The 25,689-nt window shown below is 32.5% G+C and overlaps 2 protein-coding genes across 3 annotated transcripts; one reads left to right on the top strand and one right to left on the bottom strand.

Annotated features, from left to right (window-relative positions):
* LOC148300167 (dietary and metabolic glutamate transporter-like) lies at positions 1–7,097 on the top strand. Of its 2 annotated transcripts, XM_088275165.1 has the most exons (8): positions 2–251; positions 967–1,151; positions 2,789–3,034; positions 3,376–3,585; positions 4,409–4,564; positions 4,952–5,168; positions 5,791–6,029; positions 6,766–7,096. In XM_088275165.1, the coding sequence occupies exons 1-8, from the start codon at positions 218–220 to the stop codon at positions 6,982–6,984; spliced, it is 1,506 nt and encodes a 501-aa protein (XP_088131291.1). In that variant the 5' UTR covers positions 2–217; the 3' UTR covers positions 6,985–7,096. The 2 variants fall into 2 exon arrangements, with proteins under 2 accessions (XP_088131292.1, XP_088131291.1); XM_088275166.1 differs by lacking the exon at positions 3,376–3,585 and having other exon boundaries at positions 1–251; positions 6,766–7,097.
* Positions 7,098–8,039: 942 nt separating this feature from the next.
* LOC148300168 (cilia- and flagella-associated protein 184-like) lies at positions 8,040–21,766 on the bottom strand. Its single transcript, XM_088275167.1, has 11 exons — positions 21,501–21,766; positions 16,704–16,775; positions 15,957–16,003; positions 15,323–15,455; positions 14,225–14,370; positions 13,318–13,437; positions 11,819–11,965; positions 10,845–11,046; positions 9,348–9,496; positions 9,071–9,202; positions 8,040–8,306 (listed from the first exon to the last, which is right to left on the bottom strand). Exons 1-11 carry the CDS (start codon positions 21,628–21,630, stop codon positions 8,136–8,138), a joined length of 1,449 nt encoding a protein of 482 aa, XP_088131293.1. The 5' UTR covers positions 21,631–21,766; the 3' UTR covers positions 8,040–8,135.
* Between the last annotated feature and the right edge of the window lie 3,923 nt (positions 21,767–25,689).

The raw sequence follows: 25,689 nt of genomic DNA on the forward strand, positions 1-25,689 counted from the left end.
GATAATTGTTTTCCAGAAAATTCTTAAATGTAACTAACGTCTTATTGACAACCGGCCTTTCAATATTTATCGAGTTTTTCACTACAAAATTTACAGTTGTACAGTTTTTTTTTTATAGTAAACCGTCAAATATAATATATTGTAATACAAACATATTTGTTAAATTGTTAAGAAAAAAAATATGTCTATATTTTAAGTGATAGAATCTACATATATAATGTTGACTGGGTGGAGATTGACGCTATCAAAAGGTATATATAAAAAACACTTTTAAATTATATGTTAATTTTTTTATTTTTTTATTAATAAGTAAATACCAAAAACTTATTATAAGCTAAAACTAAATTAGCGGTACAAAACGAAGTACCTATGTTAGATGTTTAAATTGTGAAATAAGGAAAGAATACAAAGCTGAAATAAACATTATCGATAAGATTAAGAGAGGTGTGTTAAAATGGTTTTGATATGTGGAACGAATGATCACTCACCTTCTCACGGAGGAACGGTAAAACAAATTTATGAGACGAATGTAATGAAAAAAGGAGCAGAGGAAGAAAAACTTGACATGATCAAGTATTTCAGAAAGTGATAAGATCGGAGTCGGAATAATCGGCGTTTATGTATGAGGATCGAGGCGAAGATTGTTTGCAAATACACAGTTTTGTGGCGTTCTATTCTCCCTGCCTACTCCTACGGAGAAACGGCGTGATGCTTAGTTAAATTGTTAGTATACGGCATCTTCACAGTTGTGATTTGTTTTTTAGATAGTTATCTTAAAAACAAATCACACTCACTGACCGGAGATTCCTTCGTAACGTAACATTCGCAGCGAGCATCTGACTTCGGATGGAGTGCTGTAATGACTATACGAATGCTCGCATCGTAACGTGTTAACCTTATGTTTTTATATGTAAATGTAATCGTAGAGATGTACTACATACATGCTTCATTGTGTCATGTCACCAGGGTTCCTGATTCCTCAAAGATGGGTTACAGGATTGATGGGTTTCTCATGCTTCATGGTGGCCTACACCCTGAGGGTGTGCCTCAACATCGCCATCACGCAGATGGTAGTCAAAAGGGCCGGACATGGAGTCATACACGATCCCGACGCTTGCCCAGATTTGAACCCGCAGTCAAATGGCACAAGTGTAAAAATTGCAACTTTATTATATTTTATTTCCTAAATAGCAACAATGTCTTTCACCTTATTAATATAAACATGAAAAACAAATACTACTACTAACCCTTATTACCATAAGGGGTTTGACACATTTTTTTTAAAGAACGTATAATGGAATTAAACTTAAAAAAAATGTAAATTGCATAAAATATTCTGTCTTTTTTTATCTTAACTTTACAATAACTCTTTTCTTCTCAAAACTATTTGTTTCGAAGAAAAACTTAATATTTAAATAAAAAGTGGTATTTTAAGCAAAAAATTCAAAAATGTCAAATGTTACCTGGGTGAAAATGAAATAACAACGATGTTATTTTTTCCACATTAATTTTATTTGACCAGCAACTGGGTTTCTTTGCAATAAACCCAGTTGCTGGTCAAATTAAATTCATAAGGAAAACTACGTAGTTGTTATTTTATTCTATAAAATGCAGTTCCACCCAGAAATGTCAGTACAAAACTAAAATCTAATATATTTATTTCGAAGAAAAAGCTATTGTTTGAGTACAAAGCGGTATTTGAAACAACAAAATTAAATTACGTCAAATGTTACCTGGGTGAAGAAAAGAAAATTCAATTAAATTTATCGTATATTGGTCTTTAATATACCTGCAAAGTCTGTTCGGTTCTTATGGTCAGGGCTTGAGGAGTTTTTTTGCAATGTTTTGTTAATAAAAAAAAATTAATTACGTCAAAATAGTTACATATCCCTGATAAGATGAAAAATGCGACAATACTTTTAGTGTGTAAAAATGTTTGTTTACAGCGCTGGGTTTGTTCACGTAGGAGATATTTATATATTGATGCTAATTACAATTAATTGATACTAATCAATATATTGATACTACGTTTCAATATATGAATAGCTACGTATCTCAATCTACCTATTAATCTTCTTAACTTTTGCTATATTTTATTCTTGCTGTTTACTTTTAACTAATTTAACATTTCGCTCACTCCTTTCAAGAACGTCATAAATAAAAAAACTTGATTTTTCAGGATAACGTTTTTAAAGTTTAAAAATATAACACAATGTATTAAAAATAAATATCAAGCCACCTGTTGAACGTTTTACTGTGTAACAGATCTTTTTAGGTAGGTAAACCTAAAAAGATCTTTTTAGGTAAAACCTGAAGGTTTTTTTTCCATTTGAAAAATATTTAGTATGTTTAAAAAAATAATTAAACAATACCTTTTCTTCAAAATGCTAAAACAACATTTTCTGCCCTGTAGCGGGTAAATATGAAGTTAAAAATATGCTTCTTTTGCTGGGGTAAAGTACATTTTCTGGGCATTCCTAAAACATGCACAACTGAAAATTGACGATTTTTGATTTATGACGTTCTTGAAAGGAGTGAGCGACTTGTGAAATTTTGTAATTGGAATGTTACAATTACTTGTTTTTTTTATTTATTTTTAATATTAATTATTGTTTTTGTATTTATGTTAATATTTTGTTAAAATTCCAAATAAATAAAATTAAAAAAAAAAGTTACCTGGGTGAAAATAGAATAAAATTCAATTTATCGTATATTGGGGCTTAATATACATGCTAAGTCAGGGCTGGAGAGCTTTTTCGTAATGTTTTGTTTTTATAATTCATTGCAGGTACATGGCCAGTACAATTGGGACGAGCATACCCAAGGAATTGTACTAAGCTCCTTCTACTATGGCTACTTTTTAACGCACATTCCAGCTGGACTTATCGCCGAGAAGTATGGAGCCAAGCACACTCTCGGCATAGGAGTGCTCATCACGGCCATACTGACGCTGGCCACTCCTGCCGTAGTTAGGGCTGGTGGCGATAACCCGGCGGGGCTTATTGCTGTAAGGATCATCGAAGGTTTGGCGGAGGTTAGCTTACTTTATTTCGTGATAAACTGGTCATATCGACGGTCCCTACGTAAAGTACTCTATCTGCAAATCTGTTACTTTACAGGAGAGAGCTTAGAAGATTTTTCGAACGTATTTTTTTATTAATTAACGGTTTTATTTGAAATTCTAAACTAGTATTAAACATTAAAAAACACGACTAAATAATGTATTAAATCGTTTTAAAACTTTGCGCGGTTTTCTCCCGGCAGTGAGCAAATAGTCAATCTAGAATTTTACTAAATCTGATACTTGAGCTTAAAAGGAAAGACCAAAAAAATTGCCATTTTTAGATAAAATGAGGGTCATTTCTTATCAATCAGGGTCCGACATCTCCCGCCCTGGCCGCTCTGATGTCTCGATGGGTTCCCGAAACAGAGCGAGGAAGAATGGGATCATTGATATTTGGAGGTTCACAAATCGGTAACATTTTGGGTACAGTCGTGTCGGGATTTGTAATGTCTAAGAATGGAAACTGGCCAAATGTGTTCTATGTATTCGGTGGATCTGCTATAGTATGGTTTGTATTATGGGTAAGTTGATTAAAACATTATTATTTTGATGATATGCTAAAATTTTAATACTTCATAATTAACAATATTTTAGTTTTTATTATGGGTAAGTTAATCAATGCTTCATAGTTTTGATCATATGCTAAAATGTTGGCACTTGATAATCAATAATTTTATTCGTCCGATATATCGTTATTTAAAAAAAAAATTGAAAATTCAATTATATTTTTATGTGCAACTGCTTTTGATGTTTTCAATGGCAACTGACAGAGACATACTGTTATTATCTTAGGAAGATAGTGAATGAGCACTTCTTTTACAGCATACTTAATAGAGAATAAACCCATATATCGTGTGTAGTGGCCATAAAACGTACATTACTTTTAAGCATTATTAATTAAAAAATCAACCTAAATGTTGTTCCCCAAAATTTTGTGGTAACGATCGTGGAATCCTTGTCGGAGTGATGGGGTGTTCGCATCAGAAAACATCACATTACACAATTATAGTTTGTTTTTTTGTACAACAAATGCACGTGTGGTGTTGTGTAGTAGACTACATTTTTTTGTGTGATTCCCATCACTACAATGTTACTAGATAGAGATAGGTCTCCTGTGGTTTCGAATATATGGCCAATTCAAGGACTGGCAGGAATTTCAAATCAAACACCAGATATTTTAATTTTAATTTTAATTTAATAATTCTCACCTGAATTTTGAGGCAATTTTTTGAATAATGAAATGCATCTTATATTCCGTAAAATAAGGTAGTTAGATTCGGCCACTATAGATGAAAATTTATTTATTTATCAAAACTTACTACAAAACCACCATTTTAATTGCAGTGCCTTCTCGTATACAGTGATCCCAGAACACATCCATTTATATCGGATAAAGAGCGTGAATTTTTGGAAGAGAAAATCCCTCCAAAAACTGATAAGCCCGTTCCTTGGAGGGCTATTTTAACATCTTTTCCTGTATGGTCCATCATCATTGCTGCAGTAAGTATTTTTTTAAAGTGTAACAGGGGTCGTAATAAAAAAAGTGAAAGCTTTTCGGATAATTCTTAAACGCAAAAATCTGCCAAAACAGCTCAAGTTCTTTCAATTTTCCATTTTCGTACGAGAGTAAAGTATTTTCCCTTCATATATATGGATATAAAAAATATTGAAAACATTTTTTTCTCGATAAACTCTTTATCACATATACTTGTAGAAAAATTTTCAGTGGAATCTTTTTAGTAGAAAAAGTCTTTTTCTTAATGTTTTTACTTTTTGATTTTATAAAAATAGATGATTAATTATAAATATATATATGCTAGATGAAAGATATGTAATTGAAGGAGTTCCTTACAAATGAAGGTCAATTTTGATTTAATTCCTTTCTAGATTGGCCACGATTGGGGATACTTTACGATGGTATCAGACCTCCCCAAATACATGAATGACGTCCTCAAGTTCAGCATTCGCAAGACTGGATATCTGTCCGCTCTTCCATACTTCGTGATGTGGATCTGCTCGTTCTGCTTTGGTACCTTATGTGACACGTGTATTAAGAGAGGCTGGCTGAGCATAAAAAATGCTAGGAAAATTTTCACGACTATCGGTATACAAAACTTATTTGACACTGTAGTTTTCATTTATCGTTCACTTTGTGTAATACCACTTTTGTGGTAAAAATATGGGGAAAAAACCTACAAAGGCATGGCTTGTATGTGAGTATAAAATTAAATAAAAAGTGCTTATATAAACTACTAAGTATTTTAACAGAAAACAAAAAATCAAAGAGAAGAAAATGAAAAAAGTTCGCAAATATGTACTTTATGAGTTATACGTTTTAAAGAAAAAGATACGCAGATTTGTTAAAAAAATTAAGCAAAATATTAAATTGAAATAAACATAGGTAATGAATGTCCAACATATAGTCGTTGTGGAATGAATTTAATAGTTTTGGAGCTATGAAAAATGAGTGCCTTTGCTCGAGTCTGGATTTGCAATAAGGGATTTTTAGTAAATTATTCATTCTTTGGCTAGATCTATTAATATTTTTAGGAAATAAATGTTGGTGCACGAAAACATATTTCAGACACTGTTCTCAGTAGATTTCACGTAGCTCCGTTAATTGGTTGGATGGAAAAGTAATTTTTTAAAGCATGATTTTAATAACAAGTTTTTGAACTATTTCTAAATACTTTTAATGACTATAGAATTTATCTTGCAATTACCAGCATCAATGGGTCCGGGGATATTTGTATTGGCTGCCAGCTATGCTGGTTGTGACGCGACAGTGGCAGTCGCCCTGTTTTGCGTGGCGATGGCCTCCATGGGATCTTACTACTGCGGGATGAAAGTGAATGCTCTGGATATCACCCCCAATTATGCCGGAACCGCCACAGCACTCATCAACGGTATCGGATCCGTTTCCGGCATTTTGACGCCACATTTGATAGGATTGCTCACGCCAGATGTAAGATAAACAAACATTACATATTTTTTACAATATTGTAGGGTCTCAACTTCAGATGAAACATTTACCGTTTATATGAAATAAGATGGAAGTTTCAGCGACCCAGTCATCTGTAAGATGAATAGGCTAGTATCTACATATTAAATTAGCTAGAAGAAACAAAAATCCACTAAATGATCTATAAACCTTGTGCATAATAAGCAAGGTAAATAATAAATGCAATTTCAATCTAAAAAAGGCTAGTATCTGATTATCTAAAGTTCTTAATGATCAACTGGTCAATGAGAAGATTTAAAAAAAAGCAGGCTCTTTCTCCTAAAAATATATACTCGTATAAACTAATTCGAAATTAATTTCACCTGTGTTTACATAGAGTAAGTATGATATGTGCTTCACTAATTTCCTTACTACTAGCGCATATAATCGGTCACAAATAAAAATCTATTGAATAGGTACTTACATGTAAAAGGCATCCAAGACCATGGCATTTATACAAGTTCTCAAATAAATTATAATATGGATCGATAATGGGCTGATAGTAAACGTTACACAATTAAATAAAGTGATCATCTAAGCCAGCCACATGCAAGTTCTGGGATGCTAAGACTTCCATCTTCTTTCATATAAACGGTAGAATAATGAAATTTAGAAAAGTGAATAAATAAAAATTTTCTATTTGAAATTCAAAAGATATATATGTTATGCTTGTAAAAATAAAAAATGATCTTCATTCTAGCAAACCCAAAAACAATGGCGTTTGGCATTCTGGATTATGCTCGCAGTCCTGTTTGTGACAAATGTGGTTTATCTTATCGGTGCACAAGGAGAAGAACAGTGGTGGAACGATGCAGAGAAGAATGGATATCCTGAAGGATGGAAGAGAGGAAATAGTGTCAGCGAAGAGAACTCCACCCCTGGAAAATCGACCTCCGCGTCTAGTTCTAAGAAAAACTAAAATAATAAAACGCACAAATGATTTTTTTAAACCATTATCCAACCAAACATTTTACCTCGTTGTTTGCTATCTTTGTAAATTATTTTTGTTAATAATAAATATATTTGGTATTCATGTTTTCAATGACCTCTTTTTTATTGGACACAAATAGATTAGCAGGCCTAGCTTACACAAACTAGTATAATATAGCTAGAAATATACAACGTCGAATACATTAGCTAATTCATTAATTATCGTTTTACTAAATTACGTTTTAATTTTTAATGTTTTTACAAACATAGGCAGGCAATTCACTTTTTATCGTATTGCTTGGCTATATAGAAATTTATATTTAAATGTGACAATAATTTATGAAAAAAAGGACCGTGTAAATAAAATTTTAAAAAGTTATAAACAGCAAGTCAATATCTCAAAAGAACTATTTGGCAGTTCATACTTTATAATAAATTAGCTGTACCCGGTTTTGTGTTGCTGTGGGCCATTCTGGTTAAATAGAAGAGAAAGAAAAAGAGAAAGCACACATTTCAAATATGTTTAATTTTTACTAAGCTTGCTGGTAAACAATAATTTAGCAGCTGTCATGAAACATGCTACCCACCATGAGTAATTACGAGAATCGATTTTTTTGCACAAAAATGAAAGAATCTCCCTGAAAGAACACGCTGTTCAAAATGCATCTGATACATTTACGAATCATGACGTCAGATCTGACGGATCCCGTATTTCTCACCAGAGTACAGATATATCGGATTTTGGTAGCCAAAGGGTTAACATATTTTCCTCTTCTTCTTCTTGGTGTTTATCTTGTGACCTGTTTTTAAGAGGGATTAGCCTCCTGCGATGTCGATTCCCAGCTATCTATCCATCTCTTTGTTGGTCTGCCCAGGAGTCGTCTACCATGGGGTTAACCTTACTGTGCGATGTGGATGTAATATATTTTCTCTTCAATATATGAAAATGAGTTTTCTTGGTTGGTCGGAAAATATTGCTTAAAAATTAAGACAATTAATTTGCTTGTATAAAATATGTAAATAAAAATAATACTGAGATATTTTCTCATAAATGTATTTATACAAAATTGATAAACATTGACATTTAAAATAAATAATCATGAAATAACATTTTAAAAAGAACATTAAAACAATATCGAATCAACAACGACAGGAGTATGTCATAAGATTTACAGAACGATGTAATCTTGGTTTAGTTCTGAGTTGTTCCTCTCGTTTTGATGTGTTTGGTAATATTTTTCTTTTGATCGTTTCTTTGCGTAATTTCATCTCTTCTTGTAGCATTTTCTGTCTCTCTTTTAAATTTCCAACCTAAAAAAACACAAATGTATACATGCATAAAGTTCTTAAAAGAAGGAAAGTCATGTTGATTTACGATTTCTCGGACGAACGTGTGGCAAAAGGATGGAGGTTCAAATGGTTAATAAGGAAAAAATATAAAGCCGAGATAAGCATTATCCATAAAATTAAGAAAGACACGTTGAAATGGACATGTGGAAAAACTTGTCGAGGGATTGTGGAATGAACAGTAAAACAAAAACATGTGGTAATAGAATAGTTGGAAATAAAGGCAAAAGAAGACCGAAGAAAACATGACAAAACCAAGTAAGTCAAATACTTGAAATAGTCTGGTCTGGAGTCGGAATACTTGGTGGGTATGTATGAGAAGAAGGATGAATGTGGAAGAGTGTTTGCAAAGAATGTTTGCAAAAAAGTGGCAAGATGGAATACAAACGTGGGATTAGTACGGCTGTTTAAACTTAAAACACAGTAAAGGACATTTTTTTGTAGTACGTTTTTTTTTGCATTTTTGGACTAAGTAGAATCTACTTAGTCCAAAAATGCAAAAAAAAACGTACTACAAAAAAAATGTCCCTTACTGTGTTTTGAGTTTGGACAGCCGAGTAGAAGATGACTATCATGAATACTTAACTACACAGGATTTGAAAGGGTTTATTTCAAATATCGCAAGACTGAAGCCGTAGTATGAGTCAACGTATGGGGAACAGGACGAAATTGTAAAGGTAATGCCTTGCTTACTTTAAAAATACATATTTTAATAAAATATTTTTTACCATTTTAGATGTATTATTGAAGTCACGATGAAGTTTTGGATATGGTAGTAGTCCTGATTGATTCCTTTCTTGAACCAATTTTTCTTGTAAAGCTTTAAGTCTTTCTTTCGCCTTACTGAATCTTTCTCTTGCCTAAAAAAGCAAAAAAACGCTTTATCGATGCTGATTAAATTTTTTCTTTAAGGGATCTTGTTTAAAATGGTCTCGAGTGTAAAATTATCAGGAATACCTTTACACTCGACACCATTTTAAACAAGATACCTTTATGGTAATATACCTCATTGCATTCCATTTCTATTTCAAGTAAGGAATTTTCTGCCTCGTCGCATTTTTCTGCTTCACAGTTGATTTCTTCTTTCATATGTGCTATCATCTCGTGTAACTGAGCACAAATGTTTCTCTGTTTTTTCAAATCTTCATCTCGATCTGAAAAAAGCAAATACAGTAAAACCTCGATATAACGGACTAATTTGGAAGAGGGGGTGTCCATTAAAGCCGAACGTCCATTATTAAATTACGCTTTTTAATATGTACTTATATGTACATAAAAATAAATAAAAACTTGAATTTAAGCATGCATAATATTAACAGGACATTTTAAAAAAAAATTCACTTGATTGAATTTTCGTCCGTTCCTAAGTTCCTTAAATAGAGGTCCGTTATATCGAGGTTTTACTACTTAATAAGCTCATAAGAAAATCACAATAAATTTTTAAATGCTAAAATTATCAGATAGCAACACCGAAAATTCTCTTAATTAAACATTTAAGTAAGATATCCTCCATATTCAGGGCAGCTACAGACGTCTATCATTGGAATGGTGGAATTTAATCGTGACTCAATCATGAATTATATCGAATAATACGGTAAATGAAAATATGCACAAAAAATACGGTGTTTGACAATGATGCAAAATGCATCAAAACACGTGTCAAAATGTATTCAAATAAAAAGTGGTATTTGTTTTGTAAAACTTGAATAAAAGAGTAAATATTTTAATTATAAATTGTTCAATATGATTCTCAATTTCTGCTCAGGTTCTCAACCTTTTTTTGTCTAGTGCCCCTTTGCCAAAAATTCTCGTCCATGAGGGGAAGGAGATTGTGAGAATTGACTTACAGAGAGAATGGAAGGAATCAAAATACATTGCTCACATTTCTAACTCTCTTTTTTGTCTTTGAGGGCTAATAAACCGCGGAGTAAATTATCACTTATTTATTGATTCGGCATCAACTTTGTGGAATGACACGATTATTTTAATTAAATTAAACACTTGAATAATCCACTGAATTGAGTTTTATTTTTATTTACGACTAGTTTCGAAAACGACAATTGTTTTCATCTTCTGGTACAAATTAAAACTTTAATTTTTTGACAACCCAGTAGAGATGAAAAAGAATATGGACTTCTGACTATTCACAAGGGATTCGACCTTTCATTGGCTGGTTAAGTGATCACTTTATACACGTGCTACATTCACCATTCTACCCACGATTGATAACCACAAGTACCGTGTTATGAAATTAATGATATATGTAAAGTTTCAAAAAAATGAGTAGTGTGGTAATTATTTCATTCACAACATTTTTGGGTATGTCTAAATCCTTCAAATCTGTGTTTATCCACTTAGAAGTTATTTAAATATGTTGACATCTCAAATTATATGAAGAATATGGAAGACTGGGAATTTAAAAATAGCAACAATTTTCTAAGTGTAGAATACCCAGATTTGTGATTAAGTGTTTGGATATGATAATTTTTGTTTAGTCTTTACCTTCAAGCTTCATCAAATACATTTCATTATCCTGTTGTAGTTTCTCGAAGTCCTTGACCTGGAGTCCTTCTTCAAGGCGTTCTACGTCTTTGAGGTGATCCGTTACACTCGTCATGATGTTTCTGCACTTTATGTACTTGAACCTGATGACGGCGGTCTCTACCACTTTTCTCGACTGGCGTGTGATGCAATTATCTACAAACTGCAAAGGCCAAATTTAGAATAAAACTACATTTATATTTCAATATTTCAATAACTTTTCTATAGAGATAGAAAAGAAATATATATATTAAAACAAAATTAAATGCCTTTTATATATGAACAAAAAAAAACACACACACACACCCGAAAAACAATAAAGTAAAACAATAAACGTTATTATAACAATAAACAATTAAGTTATAACAACGTTAATGTTAAGTATAACAATAAACAATTAAGTTATAACAACGTTAATGTTAAGTATAACAATAAACAATTAAGTTATAACAACGTTAATGTTAAGTATAACAATAAACAATTAAGTTATAACAACGTTAATGTTAAGTATAACAATAAACAATTAAGTTATAACAACGTTAATGTTAAGTATAACAATAAACAATTAAGTATAATAATAAGCGTTGAGTGTAAGTCCTTCTCTCAGTTCAAAAGCTCACTTTTTTTTTAAATGCAGAGCCTAACCAGTATGTATAAGTGGAAATGTCTAGCAATTGAATTAAATTGTTAAATTTTAGTGAGCATATAAAATAAAGAAGAAAATGCTTAAGAAATGATAAGTTACACTTAAGAGCTTGTAAAAACAAGTTATTAAAGATATTTTTTTATCAAGATGTCTATCTACATGTTTATCACGATTTAAAAAAAAAATCGAAACCAAAAACATATTTTTGAAAATGAAATAAAAATGTGTGCTCAAATATTTTAAACTACTCTTTTTTTCTTATTTGAAATAAACAAAAGCAATAACATACTTCGCTTGATAAGAGGGCACCACTTGTAGAATATTTGAGAGCCAGGGATGTTGTTTTCTCTAAATTTTGAAATTCCGAGAAATCTTTCGCAAAAGCGTCTATTTTCTGATCTCGAAAGGCCCTATCTTTTTTTAAACCTTCTTTCAGCTGCAAATAAAAAAGGAAAAAAAAACATATTTAAGTATCTAATTAAATATTTTAAACAGTAGTTTTAATGAGCACGTTTAAAATGAATGTGTTACAATTTGTATTTTAATACTGAAATAAAATATGGACTAGATGTAATATTTTCATTTGGATAATGGCATAAATAAATCATCAGAAAATGTTGAGAAACAGAAAATTTCAAATTTTTTTATAACTACTGATGACCCTTGCCCGCACCAAATGGTGCATAGGGCACTGAATCAAATTGATGCAGAGTTTTTTTACCACTCCCCTCATCATTCATCATACCACAAAAAAAAACTACTGCCGGTTTCGGAATGACCATCACTCCCTCGTTATGTCAAACATTTACTAGACCTATAGTTGACTTGACAAAAGAAAGGTTGATACAATTTTTTGTGTGGTATTAAAAAAAAGAATGTGATCAACGATAGGAATAGTGCTATATTCCTATACCACAAATGAATCAATGCTTTTAAAATAAAAAAAATAAATGATAATTTCATATATTTTTATTCTCAACATTTTATTATAAAAAGGAAATGTGATCAGTCCTGCGCTTCAGGTACTAGTATAAAGTAATGTTGAATAAATTGTGGGTTGGGGTCCCGTGGTTAGTGTAGCGGACTCTTAAGTCAGAGTTTCTCGGTTCGAATTTGATACCTATTTCTAATAATGAGCCGCTCAGGCTCACAGAAATAGTATGAAATTGAAATATTTGTGTAAATAATAGAAACACAAATATTTCTCATTTTCTATAATAAATAAATAAATATTAGAGTGAAAAACACTTTTCTTTCACCTCCCTGGGAATCGAACCCGTGACCCTTAAGTATGGTAGCCAAACATGCTAACTTACTACTTCACTATGGAGTGCAGTACTTAGCACTCAACTAGAGAAAGCAAACCAACTTAACACTACAAATAAATGTTTTTAACATTTTGAGTGTGTCCAAATACTTGTTCACAAATCTGGATTATCTCCAATTATAGGAGTTATTTTTCATGTTATTTTTAACATCTCATCGAAGATGAAGAAGAATATGGAAGTCTGAAGTTCTTTACATCTCACCAATAGACGCCTCTAGTGAAGTTCTAGTGATTCAAGAATAAGGTTTCTAAATAGGTTCATATATTATATATAGAACTTCCGAGAATTTGAGTAATGTGGTTGTCAATAATGGGTAGAATTGGTGAATGTTACACGTGTGTAAGGTGATCACTTAAACCAGCCTATGACGGTCGTCAGCCCCGTAAATGCCCAGACTTTCATATTCTCCTTCATCTTTGGTGAGATGTCAAAAAATGATATGAAATGTTTTTAAGCTTACTAATTTTTCATTTGTTTCGTAGTTCAATTTTGCCGTTTCGTATTCATTCAGGAGACTGTGATACTGTTTTTCTATTTCTTCCGGTTCTAGTCCCATGTCGATATTCGGAAGCGGAATTATCTAAAAAAATACAGAATTTACATCAACTCAATATTTTAATTTATTTCATTTCTAGTTTAACTACAGGATCCGGCAAAAAGATCTCCCGCAGAATTTTTATTCCATAATAATCTGCTTTGCACACAATCTTCATCTCTTCCACATTCATGCATCTCCTCATACATACCTGCCGATTATTGTGACTCCTTATCTGACCACACCGAGTATTTAAATTACTTGATCATGCCAAGTTTTTCTCGGTCTTCTGTTTGTATTACCACATTCGCCTCATACATTTGTTTTTACTGTCCTTCCTTCACTAATTAGATTCACATGTCCAAACCATCTTTCTTAATTTTATCGATTATGCTTATCTCCGCCTTGTTTTCTTTCTTTATATCACCATTCGAACATTGTACAACTTTTGACGCACATTCTGAGAGAACGCATTTCGACTGCATTCAGTCTTCTTTATCCTTCTTTTGCCAACTCCATGTCTTACTTCCAAACATTACGGTTGGAACCAAGGCTTCTGTGTACTGCCAGTTTAGCTTTCGCTCATAGGGATTTATTAAACAATTCGGTACAGAGATATTTACATGCAACATAATAGTTATTTAAGAAATAATGACATATTTTGAATCTCGCAGAGTTGTGTGTAAGAACAATCTTCATTGTATGGGAGTTTTTTTGTCGGACCCTGTACCTATTATTACTGTTATTTTGTGATGTTTGAATAAGATAAAATATGCACTTATTAATTAATATGTATTTAATTGAAGTCACATATATTGTAAAAATAGTTGACCTTCTTTTTCTTGTAATAGTCCCCTAGTTTCCTTATGAGAATAGAATTTTTCAAACTCAGTTGTGTTTTTTCGCTCGTTAGCTCTTTATATCTTTCAACAAATGCTTCTCTATCGAAAGGGACTACCTCCGATTCCGTTTCTAGAACTAAAAAATAAACAAATTTAATATATATTTTCAGTGTCATTAAAAAATAAAACATATATTTTTGGTATCTTAGCATAAGACGAAATATCTATCGTTTTTATACTAAAGACGATGGAAGTCTGAGCTTTCCAAAAATTACGACTTAACATTTGACTGACTTTGTGTGTTTACGGAAGTGATCACTTTGTACAATTGTATAACGTTTACCGTTCTGCCCATTATTGAACATCTTTATTGAATCATATTTAAAAGTTGTATATATTGACTGTTCTTGGATTCCTCTCGCATGTTAGTTGTAATTTTGAAAGATTTGGAGTTTGGCATATAATGGCGCCTTCAGTTGCAACTTTGTGAGATATTTAGCTTTCTCCAATTCTCAACCCTTAATAAAAATGTATTGATATGTCATCCGTAGGGTGAATAATCTATCTGGTAAATGATGAATATTATTGATAAATAAACTGTTTGGATGACAAAAAAATCCTTCATGTTTTCATATCTTGTTCCACTTTAAAAAAAATATTAATATTCTTAGAGATTAATATACTTGAAGGGATACGGCGTTACTAAAAGAGCTTGGGGTAAAGGGCAAGAAAGTGAAGTAGTTCGCATGCATGAAAAGGAGAATATTAGCGATAGCAAGGGCATTCAGGGTTGCATACCCGTACGAGTACAAGTTTATCTGATTTGGACACAGCAATAATCGCTCGAATGCTTTTTTGTCCTACAGGTTTGAAAATAAATTTTAAGCACTTTTTATTATTAAAAAAAGGATTTTCATTTACCACTTCAACCAGTCAATGACAAGTCGTGAGCCCTGAAAATTCCCAGATTTCTTTCTTAATTAATTTCTTCATCATAAAAAAATATTGATTACTTTTGATCTAGTTATAAAATATAATTATGAATATAGTCGTGAAATTAATCCAAAGTTTGACATATTTCTGGAAACCTTCAACTTTTTCTTCTATTTCGTCTGCGGGAGCTTCTTCTTTTGTTGCATATTGCTCCAATATTCTTCTTTGAACTTCTTTCGTCTTCTCTTCATCAGTAAGACTCTTCACAGACCCAGTTTCAACAGCCTCCTTAAAAAAACACCAAATAGCACACATATTACGGGAAAAATAATATTTTAATTATAAGGTTGACTCCAGATTTTACCAACCATCAAGTTTTATACAATGATATTTTTATATTTTGTCCACATAAGTATCTCTTGTGTTATCAAATAGTCCTTAAAAGTAGGACAGGATGTATTGTACTCAAACACACACCCATACACACACACACACACCCACACCCACAAACACACCCACCCACACAGACACACACAGACACACACACACACACCCATATATACATACACACCCACACCCACACACACACACACACACACACACCTTTTCTAACCCTTTTGCTCACACAATAGTACAATGGGCACTGCATTTCTTTTACCTTAGGACTATATTAATCGTCAATTACAAGTTATTTTCAAGGTGATATTGAATAAATATTCCCTCGTTTAAATTGTAATCAAACCACCAGAATAATCAAATTTCTTGATATTTAATCATTTTTATATTTACCTCTCCTTCTACGTCTTCATCCTGCTCTGACTCTTGATATATTTCCCCTGAAATATAAAGCAAATAAATAATTGGTTCATGTATTGTATTATTTCACATTTTTTATTTAGTCGCAGAATGGCGCACATCGGAAAAATATCGATCGTAGAGAAAAAAAGAATTTACTAAAATATATGAATATTCAAATTGAAACAAATTTGGGTCCTACCAATTTCAGGAAAAATTTAAAAACATAATGTTAAAAAGATGGCGGCTAACTATAATAAGGTTGGAGTACAGAAAACCCAGACTAACCGCCCTATACATACGAGCGTACGTGATACGCGCGGTTTTTTTTCACCATTCCGTGCTAACCCGTATGACCTACGCGCACGAGAAAAATACCTGTTCCAAAAATATTTGATGCATACCGGATACACTGACAATTTTTTCAAGTTTCATACCTGACATTTTGTGGCAACAAACATTGTGATTTTTTTGCCTGTTTATAAAAAAAATGCTTGAAAATAACCCGAGAGTAGGGTGGTTAAAAATGCCAATGAAATCCCCTACCCCAAGAATTAAAAAAAAATAATACCGATAGTATGAATTGTTGCAATTTCAGAGGGTTTTATCTTAGATAGATTGACTGGAGTATTCAAGTTTCAAAATGAAGTTTTGATTGTTTTAATGAAGTATGAATGTTAGTTAATTATTTCGATATTATTCAAGGCAGAAAAAACATTATTATACAATAAATTAATTTACCTTCTTCTAAATTAATGTCTACTGTAGTTTCTTGCTGCGCTTCCTCTTTTATTTTTACTTCTTCTTGCAAATCTAAAAATTAATATAATAAAATAAAACGTAATAAGAATTACTTTATTTTCAAACCCTGGATTATTCAATGATATATCAAAAAATATTATATATATATATATATATATATATATATATATATATATATATATATATATATATATATATATATATATATATATATATATATATATATATATATATATATATATATATATATATATATATATATATATATATATATATATATATATATATATATATATATATATATATATATATATATATTTATATAAATATATATATATATATATATATATATATATATATATATATATATATATATATATATATATATATATATATATATATATATATATATATATATATATATATATATATATGCTAGATGAAAGATATGTAATTGAAGAAGTTCCTAACAAATAAAGATCAATTTTGATTTAATTCCTTTCTAGATTGGCCACGATTGGGGATACTTTACGATGGTATCAGACCTCCCCAAACACATGAATGACGTCCTCAAGTTCAGCATTCGCAAGACTGGATATCTGTCCGCTCTTCCATACTTCGTGATGTGGATCTGCTCGTTCTGCTTTGGTACCTTATGTGACACGTGTATTAAGAGAGGCTGGCTGAGCATAAAAAATGCTAGGAAAATTTTCACGACTATCGGTATACAAAACTTATTTAACACTGTAGTTTTCATTCATCGTTCACTTAGTGTAATACCACTTTTGTGGTAAAAATATGGGGAAAAAACCTACAAAGGCATGGCCTGTGTGTGAGTATAAAATCAAATTAAAAGTGCTTAAATAAACTACTAAGAATATTTTAACAGAAAACAAAAAATCAAAAAGATGAAAATGAAAAAAAGTTCGCAAATATGTACTTTATGAGTTATACGTTTTAAAGAAAAAGATACGCAGATTTGTTAAAAAAAATTAAGCAAAATATTGAGTTGAAAGATACATAGGTAATGAATGTCCAACATATAGTCGTTGTGGAATGAATTTAACAGTTTTGGAGCTATGAAAAATGAGTGCCTTTGAGTCTGGATTTGCAATAAGGGATTTCTAGTAAATTATTCATTCTTTGGCTAGATCTATTAATATTTTTAGGAAATAAATGTTGGTGCACGAAAACATATTTCAGACACTTTTCTCAATAGATTTCACGAAGTTTCGTCAATTGGTTGGATGGAAAAGTAATTTTTATATAATATATAAATATATATAAATATATATATATATATATAAATGTATATATATATATATATATATATATATATATATATATATATATATGTATATATATATATATATATATATATATATATATATATATATATATATATATATATATATATATATATATATATATATATGTATATATATATATTTATATATATATATATATATATATATATATATATATATATATATATATATATATATATATATATATATATATATATATATATATATATATATATATATATATATATATATATATTAACGACCTTGTCATTGGTGGTACGCTATTTCCCCATAGGTCCATCCATAAGTACACCTGGACCTCCCCTGACGGACGAACAAGAGCGCAGATAGATCACATCCTCTATGGACGTGCTAACCGGCGAGAGCTCCTCGATGTCAGGTCCTACAGAGGGGCCGACATTCATAGTGATCACGAGTTACTCGTCGGAAGAATCTGTCTGCAGCTCAAACGTCTGCCGAGATGTCCTCGGCGGAAGAGAATCAACTTAGACAAGTTGAAGAGTGCCGAAATAAGATTGAGATTCGAGGAAACGGTCGGACAACGTGTCCAGCAAGACACCGATCCTCAGCCCATTAATGTTGACTCGATTGAGGCACAGTGGGCCAGTCTCAAATCGGCTCTCAACTCTTCCGCCAATGAGGTTCTTGGCCCCAGGATAGGAGAAAGACCCCATTGGATGTCAGATGAGACCTGGGGAAAGATGGCTGAGCGCGCTCACTTAAAAGCACTGAGGGACAGTGAAAGTGACCCCTACCAACTGGACACCCTCAGAGATGACTACAGGCGCCAAGATCGTATAGTCAAACGATCATGCAGACTCGATAAGCGCCGTCATCTCGATTCTCTTATTGTAACGGCGGAACATGCTGCCCAAGGAAATGACACGCGGAAATTATTCCAAATAACAAGGAAGATCTGCGGAAAGAATTCGGTAACCCCTGGAGCTGTGAAAAACACAAATGGAGTTACCGAATCTGACGCGGATCGTATAAAGGAAATATGGCGTGATCATTTCCACAGGGTCTTGAATCGCCCTCCTCCTCCAATCATCCTCGATATTCCCACGGAGGCTGCGTCAAGCATTCCGCGGGCGGTCGCCATACCTGATGGTCCACCGACACAGGCAGAAATTATAGCTGCCGTGTCGAAATTGAAAAATGGGACTGCCCCTGGTGTTGATGGTATCCACCCGGAATTCTTGAAATGCAGCGTTACTGGCATTATTGGCCCTTTACACCAATTAATGTCCAGTGTGTGGGAAGAAGAGCGATGCCCTAGAGACTGGGTAAATGGGGAGATTACCGTGTTACATAAGAAGGGTGATCCACTCAACTGTGACAACTACCGCGGCATTACGCTACTCAGCGTACCTGGGAAGGCGCTTGCCCACGTAATCTTGCAGAGAATCCGAGCCCCCATTATGCAGGTGCTCAGAGAAAACCAAGCAGGGTTTCTGCCTGGCAGGTCCTGTGCGGATCAAATCCATAATATTCGTCACATTCTACAGCAGAGCCAGGAATTTAACAGTTCTCTGGCGATGTGTTTTGTAGACTATGAGAAAGCGTTTGATAGTCCGCACAGGCCCACACTCTGGAAAGTACTGGAAGCTTATGGGGTGCCTGCGAAATTAGTGGAGCTAATTAAGTCCCTTCACCTCAATAGTGAATGCCGAATGAGAGTTGACGATGTTGTCACGGATTGGTTTGGGGTCTCTACCGGAGTCAGACAAGGCTGCGTCCTTGCACCGTTTCTCTTCATCATTCTCATGGATTTCATTCTTCGAAAGTCATTACCATCTGACCGAGGTATATCCATCTCCCCCTCCCGGAAACTCTGCGACCTAGAGTACGCAGATGATGCTGTTTTAATTGATGACTCCGTCGAGGGTCTTCAATTGACCGTCGACAGGGTAAATAGGTACTCTACGCACATGGGGCTTACAATAAATGTTGCAAAAACCCATGTGTTGTGCAACAGCTCATGCCCAACAACCCTTGACGTTGAGTAACCAGCGCATCGAAAGGGTCGAGAGTTTCAAGTACTTGGGAGTGTACGCGACTAAAAATGGCAGCCTTCAAAAGGAACTGGGAGTGCGATTAGGACTCGCTGGGTCCGCATTCAACAGTATGAAGGCTGTCTGGAGATCGGATTTATACTCGGTGAAAACCAAATGCCGCCTATACAATGCCTGCATTGCTCCTGTTCTCTTATACGGCTGTGAAACATGGCACCTTACAAGGGCCCAAAGCAGCCGTGTACTAAGCTTTGAGAACAGGTGTTTGCGGAGAATCTTAGGCGTGCGGTGGTTTGACTTTGTGAGGAATGAAGAGATAAGGCGTAGGACGCAGCAAATCTTGGTCACAACTGTCGTCAAAAAAAGGCGATTCAGTTGGCTTGGCCACGTACTCCGCATGCCTCCTGAGAGCCTTAATCAAGCTTGCCTCTTTTACAAGGCATCAGGTTCGCGCCGCCCAGGACGACCATTGCTGACAATTCGTCGGCAGTTCTCGTCAGAACTTCGCGACGCGGATCTGACTTGGGAGGATGCAAGGGAGCTGGCAGCCGACAGAAAAGCCTGGAGACAGTTTGTGGACTCCATATGCTCCACCTAGGGAGCGGATATGGTTATTATTATTATTATATATATATTAAAGGTATCTCAACTTTAGAGGAAACGTTTATCCTTTTTATACGAAAGTAAGGGCAGCACCCTCTCTCACTATCAGCCAAAACTCTACAAAATCCAATTACAACTTTCATGCAAAAAAATCCAACAACAGTTTAAGCATAGATCTTTAAAAATTTAATGCAGAATGGTGAACACAAGTGTGTAAAGTGACCATTTAAACTAGCCAAATGCCAGGTCGTAAGCCCTGGATTGCTGAGACTTCCATATTCTTTCATATAAAAATGAAAGATACTTCGACTTAAGATGAGATACTTAGAATAAATAAGGATTTTGTTTGTTTTTCATTTCAATAAACATCGTATTTTATGCTTTTTATGGAAGTATTTTTTCTCGGAAACCGTTTGAGAAGCCTTTAAAAATTATGAACATATGCAATTTTGTATAAAATAAGAGTATTAAAGGTATGTTTATGTACTTTAATAATTTTCATGTAAATCCATACTAATTTTTCAAATGAATATAAAATTGGGCAACCGAAATTGAATCGTGAGAACATAAACTACTTTTCAATTGCCGATCTAGGTTTTTTTCTAATCCTAAGAGTGTCTGGTATAAACACATCGGATACATGTATTTTTGATAGCTTCTACATGCTAAGGTATGAACAAATGAGATTGAAGAATATTGAACATAGTTAAACATTTAAACACTTTTTTATTTTATGATTTGGAGCATTTTTTCCATGAATTTAAAAAAAATATATGTTAATTCGTCATCAAATAAGTTCAAACCAAAGACTTTTTATTACTTGTTTTTACCTTTGATTTCTTCAGCACTTTCATCTACTTCTCGCTCTGTTAGTTTTTCTTCTGTTACATTTTCCTCCCCGTTGTTTTCTTCTAACCCCTCTTCTTTCGCTAGTTCATCGACTTTTTCTTCTTCACTCATTTTATACCACTTATTTAAATACTCCTCCTAAATTTAAATAATCCCGTTATGCAAATGAGACTTTAATGTCCGTTCCTGATACTTAAATTTGATTAGAATTTTATGAGAATTTGACGTTTGCATACTAAATAGTTTGACTAAACAGTTCTAGATTGCCTTGGTTACCATCGATTTATTATTTTCTTCTAATTGACATTCTCAAGTCATTGCCTCCTACTCGCGTCCACAAGCCTGTAAATGCGAGGATTTATCAACTTCAGAGGTAACGGTTTGTGTCAACCGACCAATAACAAATTACACTTACAATGATTTAATACAAGATGTTATATTGTACGCCTCCTATTTGGCTACCATGCTGAAGGTCCCGGGTTCGATTTTCAGAGGAGTTAAAATAAACATGAGTTTTTTTATTCATTCTTATATTTATTTCATATTATCCAAAACTGATACCTTAAGCGTGAGACTGATCGCTTTGCCTTCATATAATTAACTTGGTGCAGTATCCTTTGCACCATTGGATGTGGATGATAGTATAAAAGTAAAACAATAATGTCCGACAGTAATTTTACGCAATAATCTTGAAAAATGAAAGACTTGAAAATGTTAATCATATTAGTCGTAAAATGTTACGAATGTTGCAATGTTACCCAGAATGCTGGGTGTCATTAAAAAAAGTTTTTTCCTGTAAAAAATGGTGCAAAAATAAAAGTTTTATAAAAAATTACTAATATTCAAGTAAGTATTTAAAAAATAAAACCATGTAATATCGTAGGCATATACATACATACAAACAAATAGTAAAAATTAAACTAACTAACCATCACGCCGCTTTTCACACCACTCTGTCCTTGCAAACATTCTTCGCGTCTTCCACGTTCATGCATCTTCTCATACACATCCACCTATTGCTTCGACTCCTAACCTGACCATTTTCAAGTATTTGGCAAACTTGATCGTGCCACGTTTTTCTCGATCTTCCTCTGCTCTTTTTTCCAATTGCATAAAAGTACTGAATTTTCTAATATAAAGTTGATTAGCTTGTTTTAGGTCAATATAAAGACCCCAATATTGCTGGTAATAGTAAGTCTTCTTCCTTTGCAAGCTCTTTTATCATTAATACATTTTACGACCACTTATTTATTTTCCATTTATTTTCGAGTTAAAAAAAGATTTGTGATTAGGAAACATGTTTATTTCGATACACACGATATACACGATATCATAAAGAGAACCTGCAAAAATTTACGAAATTTAGTGCCTGTGTTTTATAAATTAATGCTTCACTTTTTATGATTATAAATATCTAGATGGCACTGCAAAATACAAAACATTTTAAAACGCCAATTAATGTTACAACTCTAGTCATGTTCAATGTTGCACGCCAAATTGATGTCTCGTAATTAGGTACTCCAGGTAGACAAGAAAATAACAGAACTTGACACTATTTAGCGGCACTTTTAATAAAACACGCGATGAGTTTTGAATAAATTGTTAAAAAAGGGGTCTTGCTGATTGTAAACAGGAATGAGTGTGGTATTTGATATTGTTACGAGCAACTTTTCTAATTAAGACACAAGTTTACAACTGCTTTTTGTAAACGTGAAACTTTTTTATTTAAATAAATTGTTTACTATACATCATTATAAATTACTTCTAACTTTTTTATAGTATATTACCATGTAAATAATGAATAATAAATTAATTGTGTTTTTCATATTTAGTACGCACCGTTTAAGATTGACATGCGATTGTATAATATTATATAACTTGATAACTTTGTAAGAAGACACGATTTTAAGTCTTTTGAGCTGAGTATTTTATTGAAAATTTTTACATTTATTTTGACCTCCCTGGGAACTAAGGACTTGCTACTATGTACGTTTACCTATCTAATAAAAAAGGATAAAAGACAATATAGAAAATAAGAAAAGTACATGTTAGTATGTAGTGTCCAACTCAAAGAAGTTCATACGAGTACAATTATGCAATTAGTGATTGCTGCTTTCTGCATTTCCTCTTACCAATAAATAGTACCTTTTATTTTTCCCAATTTCCTTTCCCTATATCGCTCACTCCTTTCAAGAACGTCATAAATCAAAAATCGTCAATTTTCAGTTATGCATATTTTCGGAATGCCCAGAAAATTTACTATATCCCAGCAAAAGAGGCATATTTTCAACTTAATATTTACCCGCTACAGGGCAGAAAGAGTTGTTTTTGCATTTTGAAGAAAAGGTATCGTTTAATTATTTTTTGAAATATACTAAATATTTTTCAAATGGAAAAAAAACCTTCAGGTTTTACCTAAAAAGATCTATTGCACAGAAAAAGTTCAGTAAGTGGCTTGATATTTATTTTTAAAACATTGTATTATATTTTTAAACTTTAAAAACGTTCTCCTGAAAAATCAAGTTTTTTTTATTAACGACGTTCTTGAAAGGAGTGAGCGATATGTCAGTAATGTCATTCATTCTGAATTCGTACAGTATCCTATCAAATATATTTTATTCGTGAATCTGAAGTGTAGGACTGATCACTGAGCCTTCGTATAAATAACTTTATGTCTATTCGATGCTATGCCATATACATCATTTGGTCTGGATGAGGATCAGACATTTCATTAATCTATACCCACTTCATACGTGGAGAATATGGAGTCCACAAACTGCTTCTAGGCCCTTCTGTCGGCTCCCAGCTCCCTTACATCTTCCCAAGTGAGTTCTACAGACGAAAACTATTAACAAATTGTCAGCTGTGAACATACTGTGCGGAGAAATCTGATGCCTTGTAAAAGAGGCGAGCTTAATTAAAGCTCTCAGGAGGCTTGTGAAGTACAACATGACCTAGTCAACTGAATTTACTTTTCTTGGCGACATTTGTGACCATGGGCTGTTGCATCCTGCGCCATATTTCCTCGTTCTTTATGAAGTCAAATCACCGTACACCTAAAATTATTCACAGACTGAGTATTTATTTATATACATTTATTCTCGTTGCTGAGTATACGGCTGTTCTGGGCCCTTGTGAGGTGCAATGTTTCATAGCCGTTTAAGAGATAAGGAGAGATACAGACATTATATAGGTGGCAATGCTGCCTAGGAATAATATATAAAAGCGAGACTTGTATTTGATTTTATATTTTTAACATACATATGTACAAATTAACAATAAATTAGACAATCGATATTTCTTTTTACATTTACACAATATTACGTTTTTACATTTAAAAACAACATAAGGAAGGAATGCGTCTTAAAGTAGTGTTTATTCACAAAGTTATTATTATATTGTGCTCGTAACTACGTATTAATTGTAAAAAAATGACGCAAGGAGAACGAAATTTGGGGTATGTTTTGGACAAATAAAATTTTAATCATATGTTATAAAAAAAAGATACAAGATATTTTTGCCATGAGCTGTAAGGATGTGGGGTTGGTAATTGTCTTTTTAAAATATTTTGTGATATGAGATATTTAAAAAATGCGTATGTTAGAAAAAAGTTTTGAACTACTTAAATAAATATAATACTTATCATATTCATATTCACAATACGTTTAATTTTATCTGCGTAACTTAGAACATTGAAAAAACTGTTTTTATTCATATTCTAGTTGTAATTACATATTTTTTGTCTTGGTTCGGGCTACAGTGTAAAATTGTATGAATTTTACATCAAATATTTATTTTTTCTCAAAAGAAATTCTTAAACTATGGTGTGTTCCATGCAATGGTTTAAAATAATAAATACAATTGGCTGATGTAATAAAATTTTTAAAAATTACATTTTCAGACATTAAGATATCGTTGAATCAATAAAATTTATCAATAATTTCTCTTTTTTTTTCTTAAAAAAACTAAACAGAGATGCAAATGAAGTTAAAAATTGAACTGATATTTTTTGGGTGATCTGTAATTTCTATAATAAAACAACAACTTTAAAGTTTTTCCACTTTTATATAATTTTCCAAACGATATTTTCGGTTTTGTTCAATAAAATCTAGAAGTTTTAAGTTACCTAGATTTATGTAAACAAATTAATAAAGAAAAAGCAATGTTATT

The sequence above is a fragment of the Brachycentrus maculatus genome, unplaced genomic scaffold (assembly GCF_059751285.1).
Source record: "Brachycentrus maculatus isolate JH-2025_06_01 unplaced genomic scaffold, ASM5975128v1 h1tg000808l, whole genome shotgun sequence".
NCBI classification, from domain to species: Eukaryota; Metazoa; Arthropoda; class Insecta; order Trichoptera; family Brachycentridae; genus Brachycentrus; species Brachycentrus maculatus.

Excerpts from the sequence above, each read along its gene's own strand:
- LOC148300167 (XM_088275165.1), top strand. The coding sequence starts at position 218 with ATGTTGACTGGGTGGAGATTGACGCTATCAAAAG. Across the intron at positions 252-966 it reads GAGATTGACGCTATCAAAAG|GGTTCCTGATTCCTCAAAGA; the intron begins GTATATATAAAA and ends TCATGTCACCAG. Across the intron at positions 1,152-2,788 it reads CGCAGTCAAATGGCACAAGT|GTACATGGCCAGTACAATTG; the intron begins GTAAAAATTGCA and ends AATTCATTGCAG.
- LOC148300168 (XM_088275167.1), bottom strand. The coding sequence starts at position 21,630 with ATGAGTGAAGAAGAAAAAGTCGATGAACTAGCGAAAGAAGAGGGGTTA. Across the intron at positions 16,776-21,500 it reads AAGTGCTGAAGAAATCAAAG|ATTTGCAAGAAGAAGTAAAA; the intron begins GTAAAAACAAGT and ends ATTAATTTTTAG. Across the intron at positions 16,004-16,703 it reads AGACATTAATTTAGAAGAAG|GGGAAATATATCAAGAGTCA; the intron begins GTAAATTAATTT and ends TTTATATTTCAG.